This window comes from Patella vulgata, chromosome 2 (genome assembly GCF_932274485.2).
Source record: "Patella vulgata chromosome 2, xgPatVulg1.2, whole genome shotgun sequence".
Taxonomy (NCBI): Eukaryota; Metazoa; Mollusca; class Gastropoda; family Patellidae; genus Patella; species Patella vulgata.
The window spans coordinates 3805722-3823141 of record NC_065880.2 but is presented as its reverse complement, the minus strand read 5'-3'; the positions used below and the strand labels follow the sequence as shown (position 1 = coordinate 3823141).

The 17420-nt window shown below is 39.2% G+C and overlaps 1 protein-coding gene across 1 annotated transcript; it reads right to left on the bottom strand.

Moving 5' to 3' along the window:
• Nucleotides 1-10343: 10343 nt before the first annotated feature.
• On the bottom strand, nt 10344-16865 carry LOC130010776 (uncharacterized; the record flags this gene model as incomplete). Its single annotated transcript, XM_056098793.1, has 3 exons — nt 10344-10364; nt 15534-16241; nt 16743-16865. Coding segments are annotated over 3 exons (852 nt in total), but the record flags the coding sequence as incomplete, so codon positions are not given.
• Between the last annotated feature and the right edge of the window lie 555 nt (nt 16866-17420).

Below are 17420 nucleotides of genomic sequence, written 5' to 3'. Positions count from 1 at the left end.
GTGTATGCTCACACACCACCAACGCAAGTGTCTAGATTGCATTATCTATGGTGTTAATAATACTCCATTCAAGGTATCGCTTTACACAAGTAAAGTGTTATTTATTTTACACTAAAATTGGTGGCAGCAAAGTTGCCCCCCCAAAACGTGTAAAGTGGCTTAAAATTTTTACCGGTGTAGTTGATGGTTGCGTACTTTATTATGTGTGCTCGTTTCAACGATGTAAAATAGTGACGACAATTATAAGCCAGGATATAATATAAGGTTTTTTTTGTGTCTCACAATTAACACTGTCGTTGTGTCACATGAAAGATCGGGGCATTTAGATTACATAAAACCCGGTCATTGTGATAGATGAACTGAATTTTGCTTCGATTTGAAGGAGTTTCAGATTAGGTAGCTGTCGTTGTGATTTAATGCAGTGAACATTGCCCAATTTCGTCCGGAGATTGTTGTTTGATGTAAGGATTGTCCTCCTCTTATGCCCTTTTTTCAAGTCTTTGGGGTAATGTAGGTTATAGGTAGAAAGGTGTCATCGGTTAACTTAGTATCTTAAATATTACTCACTTATTATTATCTCGATTTCAATATTTACTCTCGAATCAATCAAATATATGATTAGAAACTCAATATCACCGTATAAGGATATTTATCACTCCAATTACAACATTATCTTTAAAACTTTCAAATGCGCTCGTTCGTGTACGATTTATTTCTAAGACAAAAGTACAGAAGAGTTGAACACCGTGTTGACGGGAATAAAAAGTGCTATTGAATATTCATGGCGATGCGATTTCACATTTTGGTGGTTTATGATCTGTTTTTGATATTTTTTGTCTATTTCTATTAGATTATTGTAAACATAGTAAACTATATAATATAAAGTTTTATTTTATGATCAGTAGTGGAATACCGCTTTTTATCAGTGAAATGACAGTGTTATTCCACTGGCTAGGTTGTTTTTACCTAAAATGATTGTAAAATCATAAAATAAATAGAACATGTGTCGTTTTGTCGTGAATAACATATTTTATTTCATCTCTAAGCAAGAAAACGTTTATATTGTGAAAATATAAGTTTTCTTGCTTCTCGATGAAATAAAATATGTTATTCACTCTAAAACGACAAATATCCTCTATGTATTTTTGTCGTGTTTGACTTTTGTTGTGAACCATATTTCTGTGGGCGTGGTTCCCCTTATCAGAGATGCAGGACGGAAGGCTGACAAGGACAGCTGTTTAGTCATTCGGATAAGACGAAAAACCGAGGTCACGTGTGCACATTTGTGTGTACATAAAAGATCCCTTGACAGTTGGAATTCGATATAAGAGTAGGTAGTAGTTCCGCTATCCGGGCAAAATTTCACTTATAGCACACTATATGTCCGTCTTCATCAGCCCAGTTCGGTTCAAAACAGTAGGACGTTAAACCCAATTTCATTTCCTTTCATTTCATATTTCTGTGAAGCGGACAATAGTTTTAATCCTTTTACATTTGATGGTCGCCATGTTTGACTATTCCAACCATGAGAACAATAACCAGGATGCGAGTGCATAACCGGTTGACCCCATTCGTTTCATCTCATTATTTCTATAAAATTAATTGTAATGGTAATCTGTTATTGTACATATTTATAAACTGCATGGTTAATGTATACTTATTTATATACAGTATAACATATGTAGACGTCCGCGAAGGAACAAACAGCTAGCTTATGATTTGATATTCTTTAAATGGCAATTAAAGATCCCTTGGCAGTTGGAATTCGATATAAGAGTAGGCGATAGTGCCACTGCCCGGGCAAAATTTCCCTCATAGCACACTGTATGGCTTATGCCCGTCTTCATTAGCCCAGTATAGGAGCAGAACAGTAAAACGTTAAAACCCCATTTCATTTCATTTCATTTTAAATGGCAATTAGTTATTGGAACATGAAATGAAATGAAATGAAATGGGGTTTAACGTCCTACTGTTCTGCTCCTATGCTGGGCTAATGAAGACGGGCATGCGCCATACAGTGTGCTATGAGGGAAATTTTGCCCGGGCATCGGCACTATCGCCTACTCTTATATCGTTATATCGATTTCCAACTGCCAAGGAATCTTTTACGTGCATTCCAATGTATACACGGGACCTCGGGTTTTCGTCTCATTCGAAGGACTAGACAGCTGTCCTTGTCAGGCCCCCCGTGCTGCATCACTGACAAGGAGGAACCAAAGCCGTATATAGATAAAGTTGCGACAAGTATAGCTGAACAAACTATTATTATTATTATTATTATTATTATACAACAAAAAGCGCACATTAGAAAATGAAATGAAAGATACACCAGATAAAAGCGCTATTAAATATTTAACTTGCATACGCTTTTAAAAATCAGATTTTTTGTGCAGACGGGTAAAGTGAAAAATTTAAATTTAAATTATATAGTAATTTGGAAGATAAAACCCTTTTGCCTTCTAGCCGGCAAAATAAATGCCTGAAATTCCACAATTTTTTTGGTCTGGAGCCATTCCGGATTGGGTCGTCAATCATTAATTGTATCATCAATTTTTCGAAAATAGAAATTTCTTTAAATTGACTAGATAAAACATTTAAAATCAGTGAAACTTAAAATCAGTGTAATTTAAAGGAGCTAAATCGCTAATATTTGGGTCCTAGAAATTGACATAAATGGGTCGCAACGCATATAATAATGTAATACGAATGTATATAAATTGATTTACGTTCAATCGTTTCCGTTTTTAATCTAATTTCAAGTCAGTTATGTTCGGCGAAATAATCCAGGGGTCTCAATCGAATGGCAGTCACTAGCATCTGGTTATTCCAGTCTACACCGATAGTGTTTATTGCGCATGCTCTTCAGATAAGAATATGACGTCACCGTTTGACAAGACTTGTGGAATATGTCTAACCTCGTTTTTCGAGTCCCTTGTTACAAATGGCACCGGATCGCATTATATATATACAAGAGCAGCAGTGCGAACCCTCCAATGTCGGATATATTCTTTAAATGGCATTTAGTAATTGGAACATAATCAATGCTATTTACAGAATATATCCGACATAAACAATATGGAGATGTGGCTGTCAACCTTATAAATCGAATATGTAAATGTGAAGATAGGTATATACGTACACGTAACAGAGTGGAGGGTTCCCACGGCTCTTGTATATATATATATATATATAACCATATTTTTTTCATTTTATTTATTTGTGTTATATGCTTGATAACGACTTGTGAAATGTTGATAAAACGTCGCAGTGAAATAAACCATAGTAATTGCTTATGATTTGATGGTGCGTAATTTTTTTTTTAAATTGGTGTATTGTTTACTTGTTTATATATTTATCTACCGTAATATATATAGCCTTCTTCCTCTTTATAGACATACATCAAACACGACGACACGATTAACTATGATATACTTCCCTGTACTTCAAGTATACGAGAGTCAATATGCACGAACTGGTGATGACTAACACACATTTCGATTAAAATAAATTGGTTATTTAAAGCTGATGGACGTCATCGGTATTTTAGTTAAGTGCGATATATAATTTTGTACACGTCGTTAGTACATTTTACAATTTATTAAAATTGTTATTTTTACATTTAATTAAGAAATCCAACTACAACGCCGGATCTTGAAGTGTGCTTACACTCACCGATTTTCTCCAATTCAATTAGAAAGCCAACCGGGATTCCTCAACCAATTAGGGTAATGTCCAGCGTATTTGGATATATACACCATGTCTTCAAAGTATTTGGCAATTATGAAAGAAAAAATACATTTTTCCTATTCTTCATTTATGTATCCTCATTTAATGCTTCTGGTTCTACTGTGTTTTTCTAAGCTGTTTATATTCAGTATATGGGAATTTTAAGTAAGAAACAAAATGACTCGCTACGTGGGCTGGTTTCGAAGAGCATAATACTTGACGCGATCCGCTCGGCTGTTGAGTTTATAAAATGAAATGAAATAGGGTTTAGCGTCCTACTGCTCTGCTCCGAACAGGGCTAATGAAGACGGACATGAGGGAAATTTTGCCCGGACAGCGTCACTACGGCCTACTCTTATATCGAATTCCAACCGTGAAAGAATCTTTTACGTGCACGCCAATGTGTACATGGGTGAAGGGACCTCAGTCCTTCGTCCCATCCAAACGACTAGACAGCTGTCCTTATCCGTCCTGCACCACTGACAAGGGGGAACCACGCCGAAAAATCCTGATGAACTTTCTCGGTCAATGCAGTGATCGAACGAACACCCGACCTTATAAAAAGCGGTAAATAAATGTACTCATACCTTGTTTGATTGTTGACGATAATAGCGAATCACGACGTGTGCGCACGTTACCAGAATGTTAAAGGCTCAATACCACTCTTGTTGTAACTGAATAATATGTCCCAATCTTTATTCTGGTCAACAAATTGTACTATTTTACAATATTCCAATTAATTGGTGATATACATTTCATCTTAACACGCCTAATTTAAAAAATTGGAAAAATTCAACTAAATGATTTGAAAAGCCTGACGTAAAGCTTTCCAAATGTGACTTGGATTTAAAAATATTTTTGAACCCTCTGGACAAGTAAAATAGGATGTAATGGATAATTTACACAACAGGTAGGACACTTAAACATATAGTACTTAGAATAAGGCTATTTTTTATTTTCTGGAGCTGTCAAGCCAGCAAGAGTGTTATTGTCCCTTTAAAGGCTCCAGGTATGTATAATCCTCAACTTTTATCATATAATAAACGTGCAATCAGTATATTTTGCCTTTCTTTTCTTATATCCCTTTGTTGAAAATATTTGGTGTTTAGGAGAAATCATAGTTACGCCTAAATGGAAATAAGATTGTTACATTATGACATATGATAAAAACATTACACCTTTCATCGAATTCGTTGTGTTATTTGCCAGGAGACAGACACTAGAAAACGTCAAAAAATAATTACACGCGCGCCCCCCCCCCCCCCTCCTCATCGCTTCAGTTATCCTGCATCAACCGAATACACGGTGTTTTGTATACCATCCAAACGACTACCCGCCTTGCCCTGCACAATTACATGACCTAGCCCATTTTGTGTCGAAAAGTAGAGCGTTCAACCATATTTATTTGATATGACAAAAACCAGACCGTCCAAGACAGGTCCCGTGTATACATTAGAATGCACGTAAAAGATCCCTTGGCAGTTGGAATTCGATATAAGAGTAGGCGGTAGTGCCGCTGCCCGGGCAAAATTTCCCTCATAGCACACTATATGGCGTATGGCCGTTATCATTAGCCCAGCATAGGAGCAGAACAGTAGGACGTTAAACCCCATTTCATTTCATTTCATTTTCCAACTGTCATAGGTTTTACTACGTGCCCGCCAATGAGTACACGAGACTTTGTTTTTCAATCCGAACGACTATACGATTTTCCTTGCCAAGCCCTCCGTCCTACTCAACTGACAAGGACGAAATACGCCGGAAAATTCCAATAAACTTTCTCGGCTAATACCGGGATAGAACACGTGACTTCCAGGTTAGCGCACGTGTAGGGTAAAGCACGAGACTGAGGTTACGCTGGGGAAAGAAAGACTGAAGAAAATAACCCGAGGCGGGCAGGCCGAGGTTTTTCTGTCGAGGATTTTTTCTGAAGTCTTTCTTCCCCAGCATAACCGAATTCGAGGACTTTATCTTGCTTATAAACCGTCTATGTTTACATGTACGCAAGAAGGGAATATCCCAGAATTCCCGTATGAAAAAACCTTATATCATGTTTTCTTATGGAAAAAAAACATATCCTGGAAGAATAACCCGTTGCAGGTTTAAAGAAGAAATTTCAGAAGAATAACCCAAAATTTCCCTGTATATATACAAAGTCGCCCCGACTTTCAGACCGCAAGTTATTCCGGGCATAGATTATACCCCAAAGATCAAAGAGATTGACAGTTAATGCATGTAATGATTTCATATTTTGAATATGAATTGCCGGAAAAATACACGGAAATACATACGCATGTATGAAGTGGGTATAAGTGCATATAATGGAAAACGCATCCTTGACAATTGACATGTAATTCGTCCAATGGAATCTTTACCAAACTCACAATGCTGGATTTATCCAATGGAACCTTTTGTACCATTGACCCCTGACAAATATAGTAGAGGTTCTATTTTCATGGGTTAGTATTCTGAGAGTTAAAACTAATTAACTGATCAGATATGAAGATGTTATTTATAATAGTGATCGTCAATTTATTGGTGTCGACTGGGAGAATTGGTAAGAAAGAATCTATGATACTGTATTTGCTATGTGTAGATTAATTAATTATACTAATCACTATTGAAACCTTGAAATAAAATGGGATGGGGTTTAACGTCCTACTGTTCTACTCCGACTGGGCTAATGAAGATGGGTATAAGCCATACAGTGTGCTATGAGGGGAATTTTGCCCGGAAAGCGGTGCTAAGGCCCGCCCTTAATTCGAATTCCAACTGTCATTGTGTACACGGGGCCTCGCTTTTTCATACCACCCGAACGACTAGACAGCTGTCCTTGTCAGACCCTCCGTGTGTGACCACTGACAAGGCGAAACCACGTCGGAAAATCCCGAAGAACTTTCTCGGCGGCCAAACCCGGGAGCGTGCGAGCCAGCCTCTTATCCACTTATATCCACTTATAGAGCCACTTGTTACAGGTTTTAAACACTTTAATATTTTGAATGTGTATTATTCTACACGAATAAGTACTATTAGTTTCTTGTTTATGTGTCCCGGTGCATTTTTAAGGGATTTGAAGTGATGGTCCCTTAGCAAGAAGTTTTTTGCTAGATTGAAGGGAGGGGGGGGGGGCTCTTCTCCCCCTGGAGTACGATAATGTTTTGATAATTTTGATGTTCCAGGACACGCATAGTCTCTAACTTCTCGGCCCATCAGTTTTTTATGATTTTGGTGGACTGGCCAATATGTAGAGATGGTCTGATGTGTCTATTTAAACAATTCAACAAGTTTCTCGACTGAAACAAAGTTCTATATATATATATATATATATATATATATATATATATATATATATATATATCATAGTATAAAATATAAAAATAACACCGATTTGCTTCTACATGTTTCAATATATTTTCATCAGGAAGCCATTAGTATCAATGGCTTTCTGATGAAAATATATTGAAACATGTAGAAGCAAATCGGTGTTATTTTTATATTTTATACTATGATATATGATACTGGACATTAGAACAACAACTCACTACAGCTATATATATATATATATTACCTGTTGTTTATTATACGAATGAGAACCACGGTGGCTAAGCGAGTAGGACGTTGACTCGCTAACCTTGATGTCCTGTGTTTGATCCCTGCTTTGGCCGAGAAAGTTCATCCGGATTTTCTGGTGTGGTTTCACATTGTCAGTGGTGAATGACGGAGGGTCTGGCAAGGGACAACGTATAGTCCTTCGGATGGAACGAAAAACCGAGGTCCTTTGTACACATTGGCGTGCGCGTAAAAGATCCATTGACAGTTGGAATTCGAAATAAGACGAGCCCGTCTCTTTTAGCCCAGTAGAAGCAGAAAAGTAGGTTGTTAAACCCCATTTCATTTCAATTCCATTACATTTTTCAAATTGCTATGATTGCATGTAGGCTTTGATTATTGGAGTTTAAAACTATATTGCGATATATTAAACATACATTATGCAACAGCTATATAGCTGCCTATTGCACGTTTTTCCTTAGGTCTGAAATGTTATATAATCTATTAATTAGACATTGATTAACTTATCCAAACCATAATCAACTCTCGATGTCCTTTGTGTCGGATTTTCACTGGATTTGAATCCGACCTGCTGTGCAACGCTCATTGATGATTAAATCCGAAACTGGATAAATGAGACTATGTTTTTTATCGTACAGACTTTAGTAATGATGATCAAGGCTAGGCTTAAAATTTAAAAGCTAATATCAGAGTGGAGCACTTTGGCTGAAATTTTCATTATCTATTATTTAACTATTATAGCGAGAACTGTCAGCTTGGTTGCCATGGGGATAAGACACATGTTACATTGTGTTTATTTATCAACAGGGACACATACCTTATGCTTAAATATATTTCACATGGACAACTCTTATTTCGCGCCTCAGGATCAAAATATTCATTATTTATCGACAATAAAATTTAGCTATTTTCTGGGATACTTCTGCTGATAGCGAGGCATACACAAGTTTATCAGTAAACGGGTTCATAAAGTTAAATATGAGTTGTCCAAAGGAAATGTAATTTAAGCAACTGTTAGAGCAAAAAATGTTAAATATTGAAAAATCCTTCTCAGTGTGTAACCAGGATGTCTGATCGTGGAGAAGAATATCCATGATTAGCTAGCCTGTTTCCTTCTTGTCCGTGGTGCAGAACGTTAATAACAAGTAAGCCGGCACAGAACTATCCGGGCAATGTTTCCGCATAGCACACTACATGGCGTATGGCTTTCTTTATTATGAAAATGAAATGAAATTAGATTTAACGTCCTATTGTTCTGCTCCGACTGGGCTACTAAAGACGGGCATACGCCATACAGTGTGTTATGAGGGAAATGTTGCCCGGGCAGTGGCACTATGGTCTACTCGTATATCGAATTCCAACTGACAATGTATACACGGGACCTCGCATTATCGTTCCATCCGGACGACTAGACAGCTGTCCTTAATTGCCAGACCCTTCTTTCTGCACCACGGACAAGGGGAAACCACGTCGGAAGATCCCGATGAAGTTTCTCGTCCAATGCTGGGATGGAACACGCGACCTCCATGCTAGCGAGCCAGCGTCTTATCCCCTTAGCCACTGTGGCTTCGCTTGGTGCAGAACTGTAGAACCACACATTATTTCATTTTGCAACCTAGACCCTTTTTCTACTGATAGCTAGGGGTATACCAGTAACAGAAAAAACGAATCTTGTTTGTTCTTCTGAAATGTCAGTATTCACATGACTCTCATACCACTGTGGGTGGTTGGATTGCGGAATGGTTAGCACCTGCGCGCTGTATCAGAAGGTCTGTCATTGAGTCAACTGGCGTGGTTTCGATTCCCCAGTTGTACGTGACAAGGAGTAGGGTCGCCTGCCCAACCTCCTGGGTTTCCTCCGGCTCCTCCCACTGCTAAAGACCCCTACGCGCAAGCGAATTATTGAAATAAAGTTAAACCATCTGTTAGTCCCGAAATGACCCAGTCGAGTGGACATTAAACCCCGTCTCTCTCTCTCTCTCTCTCTCTCTCTCTAATTGGTATACAATTTGTGAGACTGGTATTAAATATTATTAATGGAATTTGTTTTGTGAGGCTTTAGGTGTAGTGCGCCTGTATCGGGTTGCATTAAGGATTTGATTATTTTCTTATAGCATCCAAACAGATACGACTGGTTGGAGGATCCGGTCCATTCGAAGGACGAGTTGAAGTTTTTCATGATAATAGATGGGGGACAATCTGTGATGATGAATGGGACGATACAGATGCGTCGGTTGTGTGTCGACAACTTGGATTTAGCCCGTAAATATAATTCAATATAATTAAGGATATAGTTTCTCTGAATATTCTGCACTACTTTTAGGTATTTTTGGTCATACGTAAAAAAAAAGACTACTCTATGTTATCAAACCTAATTATCGGCGGTATCATTGTAACGGAAGTGAAAGTTCAATAAAGCTATTTCACACTCTCAAAATGGTCTACAAATTCTTAATTGTTTTGGTATTACAGCAACGCTTAATGACAAACATGGAGCAGGGTATACTTACCCTTGTTCGTGAAACATGATAATTTGGATTCATATTAACCTTAATTGTTGGTCTAATCGTGTTATTCCTCTGGTATACAGGTATGGTAGGGCCGGATTAAGATGAAATGGGGAGCCTAGACTGTTCCACGTTCGAGTACTTATGGCTCAAACCCCCATCCTCAGCAATAGATGAAGAGTGTGTCTTAAACACAATTGAGCGGAGTCGAGGGTGGTTTCGAATATTTAAGACTACAGTGTGTGTCTGAAAGGCTTACACGATTTGGATTTTGTATTTATCAATTTTGAACAATTCTAATTTGGGACCTTTTTTTAGAATCGGGGCGGTTGCGCTCTCCGAAGCAAGGTTTGGACAAGGTACTGGTGGAATTTGGTTAGATGATGTTAATTGTCAAGCATCTGACGTGACACTAGCTGAATGTTCCCATCCGGGATGGGGAGAAGAAAATTGTCATCATAGAGAAGATGCGTCGGTGATTTGTACAGGTAGGTCTAACATAAAATGGATATAATACAAGAATACACGTATTACATGATATTAAACAGCTTTGGTTAATAGCTGTGAGTGGGAGATACATGTAGTATTTATATGTGTTATTCATGCATCATAACGAAGACAAATCCACAGTGCTCGTTATCATTAGATCCTTTGATCCTATGTTACACATGTCTATAAATACAGGGATAATACTAGCACAACAATACGGACAGATATTTCACACATAATTATAATCATTATAAAGCATTTGAAAGTAGCCGAATACATCTGTTTAATTCAGATTCATTTAGTGTTTCAGATTCACTTACGATTTTGAAATAACACTTAGCAATGAAATCACATAGTATGAAAGCAATCACTTTCGGTTCCTGGCGAATTTGGGTGTTTATTTTGTCAAATAAGATGGGAACTTACCTTTAGTCCAGTCAGTGCACAAAATTAGGACGTTAAACCCCATTTCATTTATAAGCACGCTTGATCCATGGCCAAACTCTTTTAGTTCTTAAAGGCCCAATACCACTCTTATTGTAACAGAATAATATGTCCCAATCTTTATTCTGGTCAACAAATTGTACTATTTTACAATATTCCAATTAATTGATGATACAAATTTCATCTTAACACACATAATTTAAACATTTTGAAAAAGTCAACATAATGGTTTGAAACGTCTAACGTAAACCTTTTCAAATGTTATTGTCCCTTTAAAATTTTGTTGTCCGCAGTTGTTACATTGGTTGGGGGAGATACCATTATGGGAGGACGAGTGATGGTATGGCAAAACGGTTCATTGAGAAGAGTTTGTAGTGATGGTTTTGGACAGGAAGAAGCCCGAGTATTATGTCGCCATTTAGGATTTAACAGGTATTGCGGTTAAATTATATACAGCGTGTCCGTCACTGATCTAAATACAACAATTCAATATTTTCTTTTGTCCTAAATCAAAGAGGTTACACTCCACGTCAAATTACAGATAAGATTCGTTGCATTCGCTACTTCGATGATATCTTGACATTACGATGTAGTCATATTTAATCAGAAAGTTTCATTTTTTTTATTAAAATGTCATTAGGTTTGCATCTCGATATGATATTCCGCACTATCTATATCACCCTTCTATTGAATAGGATCCCTGCATTGGCCGAAAAAGTTCATTGGGATTTTCCGACACGGTTTTCCTTTGTCGGTCGTGCAGGACGGGGGCCTGGCAAGGAAACTATCTAGTCAATCGGGTGAGACGAATGCCCGCAGTACCGTGTATACATTGGCGTACACGTAAAAGATCCCTTGACAGTTGGAATTCAATATAAGAGTAGGTCACAGTGCCGCTGCCCGGGCAAAATTTCCCTCATTGCACACTTTATGGCGTATGCCCGTCTTCATTAGCCCAGTCGGAGCAGAACAGTAGGGCGTTAAACCCCATTTCATTTCATTTCATTTGTATTGAATATCGATTGTGATAATTCCGAAATTAATGTTAATTTTATAATCTTCACGGTGTTTTTCATCTTTTTATTTAACAGCAATGATGGGGTTGAACCTGATATTAATGTTGATTTCGGTAAAGGGTCAGGTCCTGTTCTGGTATCTAACATTAATTGTAAAGGAACAGAGTCATTCGTGACTGACTGCAAGGATCCAGAATTCAAATTCGGAGAATGCAGTGACACACCTGACGCCTCGGTCGTTTGTAAATGTACGTCTATAATAAAAGAACATTGAACTGAATTTAGATTTTTAAATGTAGCCTAAATAGAGCTATAAGTACTTAGATTTAAAACATATGTGTGTATGTACGCCCAGCAAAGTTTTAATACTTTGGTGATTGTTTTCACCATAGGGCTTAAAGATGGGTTCCCGCGTACAAACTGGGTGATTTAATGGTATATATTGACTAAAAACATATTCAAACTAATTAATGTGTCATAATTTTGCTTCAAATCCTTCTCAAACATTGTAATTGCGAAGGAATGTCCTGAAATAAAAATTCGATAAACCAGGTCATGTCTACGTCACGTGACTTACCTCTCTTGGAAGTCAGAGGAGAATTCATTGCATACATAAGACGATGTTGTCTGTAATCGCTTACTATTTATTACAAATATCGAATCCTTATTAAATTCTCAGATTATCCACTACCTGCGTCTTTTTCCGTCAATTTTATCTCAGAAGGTGCTGAACGTCTAACTCTTCATAAAGTGTATCAACTTGTACATCAAGCGCTCAATGTTCGCGTGTGACATCACGCGTGCAGAAATGTCTAATCGTCGGGCTGTCGATTAGGAGAACCCTTACATTTTTGTCCTGTATACGCTCCATGAGTGTTTTTCGGGGAATCCAGTATTTTGCTAGTAAGATTGGATATCTATACTTTCTATATAAACCAAAATTACCATACTTTTATTGGAAATAACCACCCGATAAATACTTTTCTGGGAACCCATCTTTAAGAATGGATTAGCAGTTGTATTGACCAATAATTGTCAAAACATGGTATTGAGTTTGGTGATGAACATTTTCGGTGATTTGTTGATGTTTTAGTGCACGCACGATAACTCTGATTCGAAGTAGGCGACGGTGGTGAACTTTGATGTACAGGTTCATTACATCAAAACCTTAACTAAGTTCGATAATGAGCATTTTCTGCTCCGGGTGATATTTGATTTGAACGACCGATGCTTTATATTAAAGTAAATGGTTCAAATACTTAATGCTGCTTAAACGATTTAATTAATAACTTGTTTCAATATTTGCCACATGGTACATTGTCTAACTACTGTTGTCGATCAATCGGGTATTTCAGTTGTTCCACTGCGACTAGTAGATGGAGCAGGACCTCATGAAGGAAGGGTGGAAATGTTTGATAAAACAGAATGGAAAACAGTTTGTGATGATGATTGGGATGATAAAGATGCTTCTTTGGTTTGTAAGCAACTAGGATATAGTGGGTAAATATACGACGTGGAATACATAATCCTAAAACAATAATTGAAGCTGCGCTTGAATTAAATTATTGCTTTTTTTGAATGTAATAGATGCGCGACTTAGTACAGGAATAAACAGTTTTCTATTTTTAACTGTATTAATTCAGTGTAGGTCTTGATGCATTAAATAGTTGGGTTATTAAACATCACTTGTGTATAACAATATATTTTAGGACAGGAGCCATAAGTAAGGGAGAAGCCTACTTTGGAGAGGGAATTGGCAACATAGTGACCGATGTAATCTGTAAAGGAACAGAAGAGTATTTTATGGCTTGTCAATATATTTCTACTTCCGGCTTGTGTGACCATAGCGAAGATGCTTCTGTGATATGTAATGGTAAGATGATTTTAAAAGTATTGTGGAGATATGAATATAGTTTATATTAATGTATTCACTTTGTTTCAGATTACTATACTTTGTACACGAAGCAGGTTCCTCTCACATTATGAAAACGTCTTGTATAGGTAGCAGACTGTAGTGTGTAAATGTATTAAATCTTCAGATAGTTTGGCTGTCCACAGTACCCTAATTACTAAAAATAGACTATACTTTCAATTTATCTTATTTGTCGTAGGCTCAGATTATCTATACCAATCATGTGATTTGATTGCAATGACAGTCGTCCAGCGAATTTCTAATAGCTTATCGTGTGGCGAATATCTTTATAGTGTGCTGGCTTATAGTGTGCCAGGTTGAAAAAGTCTGCAATCGTGTTTTATGTATTTTATTTTATTGGTCGATAAGAATAGCACAAACATCAAGGGCAGTTAATTCAAGTACGTGCCTCCCCTGTGCAGAACCCAGAGATTAACGGAGCGGGACGGAATAAGACCACTGGTGATACCGAGGATGTCTCCCCATAAGCACATACATCAGAAATGAAATGAAGTGAAATGGTGTTTAACGTCCTACTGTTCTGCTCCGAACTGGGCTAATGAAGACGGGCATGTGCCATACAGTGTGCAATGAGGGACATTTTGCCCAGATAGCGGCACTACGGACTACTCTTGTATCGAATTTCAACTGTCAAGGGATCTTTTACGTGCACGCCAATGTGTACAGGGGACCTCGATTTTCGTCCCAGCCGAACAACTAAGCAGCTGGAAATCACGCCGAAAAATCTGGATGAACTTTTTCGGCCAATGCAGGGATCGAACACCCCATTTCCAGGCTAGCGAGCCAGCGTCTTACCCACTTAGCCACCGTGACCCCCCCCCCCCCCGAACATTATATTCAAAAGCAGGAAATGGTTATTGGTGAAATGAAAAAGTATCCATCAAGTTTCAACCCTCACTCAAATAGAATCGAAGCCATCGAGCTCCAGAGTATCGACAAATCGAATTGCTTATTGCTTTATTTAAACTGAACAGAATATGCTCATGACCGAACTTAGTCAACCACAACGCCGAAAACAACTATTACCGTAACAACAACTAGACCCAAGAGACTGTTACTATTACTACGTTTGCAATTTCCCGTAACTATGACTACCCAACGAACAATCAATTCTCTGCCCACCCTCATCCTGCTCCTCCGCCCCCTACTACCGCTATTGCTACTACTAACGAAGAAACAACAAGCACCCAATTAGCAAATATGTGAAAGTTTTAAACTACACGTTGCCGAAAGCATGTAAGATATAGTTATAATTATCTTCTTCGTCTAGGGTTTAAAGTGTTATTTCTGAAGGTGTCCCAATCTTCCCTATTCCTTCAGTAACTGTTACCTTTACATTTGTACTTCAGAAACTTCCAAAACTACCACAACAACCACTATCCCAACAACCACCACCACTATTCCGACAACAACCACGACTATCCCGACAACAACTACCACTACTCCGACAACAACCACCACTCTCCCTACAACAACAACCACTATTCCGACAACAACCACCACTATCCCAACAACAACCACCACTATCCCGACAACAACCACCACTATTCCGACAACAACCACTACTATCCCAACAACAACAACCACTATTCCGATAACAACAACCACTATCCCAACAACAACCACCACTATCCCGACAACAACTACCACTATCCCGACCACAACAACCACTATCCCGACAACAACTACCACTACCCCGACAACAACCACCACTATTCCGACAACAACAACCACTATCCCAACAACAACAACCACTATCCCGACAACAACCACCACTATCCCGACAACAACCACCACTATCCCGACAACAACAACTACTATTCCGACAACAACCACCACTATTCCGACAACAACAACCACTATCCCAACAACAACCACCACTATCCCGACAACAACCACCACTATCCCGACCACAACAACTACTATCCCGACAACAACTACCACTACCCCGACAACAACCACCACTATTCCGACAACAACAACCACTATCCCAACAACAACAACCACTATCCCGACAACAACCACCACTATCCCGACAACAACCACCACTATCCCGACAACAACAACTACTATTCCGACAACAACCACCACTATCCCGACAACAACCACCACTATCCCGACAACAACCACCACTATCCCGACAACAACAACCACTATTCCGACAACAACAACCACTATCCCAACAACAACCACCACTATCCCGACAACAACCACCACTATCCCGACCACAACAACTACTATCCCGACAACAACAACTACTATCCCGACAACAACCACCACTATTCCGACAACAACAACCACTACCCCAACAACAACAACCACTATCCCGACAACAACCACCACTATCCCGACAACAACCACCACTATCCCGACAACAACAACTACTATTCCGACAACAACCACCACTATCCCGACAACAACCACCACTATCCCGACAACAACCACCACTATCCCGACAACAACAACCACTATTCCGACAACATCAACAACTATCCCACCAACAACGACCCCTATCCCGACAACAACCACCACTATCCCGACAACAACCACCACTATTCCGACAACAACAACCACTATCCCAACAACAACCACCACTATCCCGACAACAACTACCACTACCCCGACAACAACCACCACTATTCCGACAACAACAACCACTATCCCAACAACAACAACCACTATCCCGACAACAACCACCACTATCCCGACAACAACCACCACTATCCCGACAACAACCACTACTATTCCGACAACAACCACCACTATCCCGACAACAACCACCACTATCCCGACAACAACCACCACTATCCCGACAACAACAACCACTATTCCGACAACAACAACCACTATCCCAACAACAACCACCACTATCCCGACAACAACCACCACTATCCCGACCACAACAACTACTATCCCGACAACAACAACTACTATCCCGACAACAACCACCACTATTCCGACAACAACAACCACTATCCCAACAACAACAACCGCTATCCCGACAACAACCACCACTATCCCGACAACAACCACCACTATCCCGACAACAACAACTACTATTCCGACAACAACCACCACTATCCCGACAACAACCACCACTATCCCGACAACAACCACCACTATCCCGACAACAACAACCACTATTCCGACAACAACAACCACTATCCCAACAACAACCACCACTATCCCGACAACAACCACCACTATCCCGACCACAACAACTACTATCCCGACAACAACAACCACTACCCCGACAACCACCACCACTATTCCGACAACAACAACCACTATCCCAACAACAACAACCACTATCCCGACAACAACAACCACTATTCCGACAACAACAACCACTATCCCAACAACAACAACCACTATCCCGACAACAACCACCACTATCCCGACAACAACCACCACTATCCCGACAACAACAACTACTATTCCGACAACAACCACCACTATCCCGACAACAACCACCACTATCCCGACAACAACCACCACTATCCCGACAACAACAACCACTATTCCGACAACAACAACCACTATCCCAACAACAACCACCACTATCCCGACAACAACCACCACTATCCCGACCACAACAACTACTATCCCGACAACAACAACCACTACCCCGACAACCACCACCACTATTCCGACAACAACAACCACTATCCCAACAACAACAACCACTATCCCGACAACAACCACCACTATCCCGACAACAACCACCACTATCCC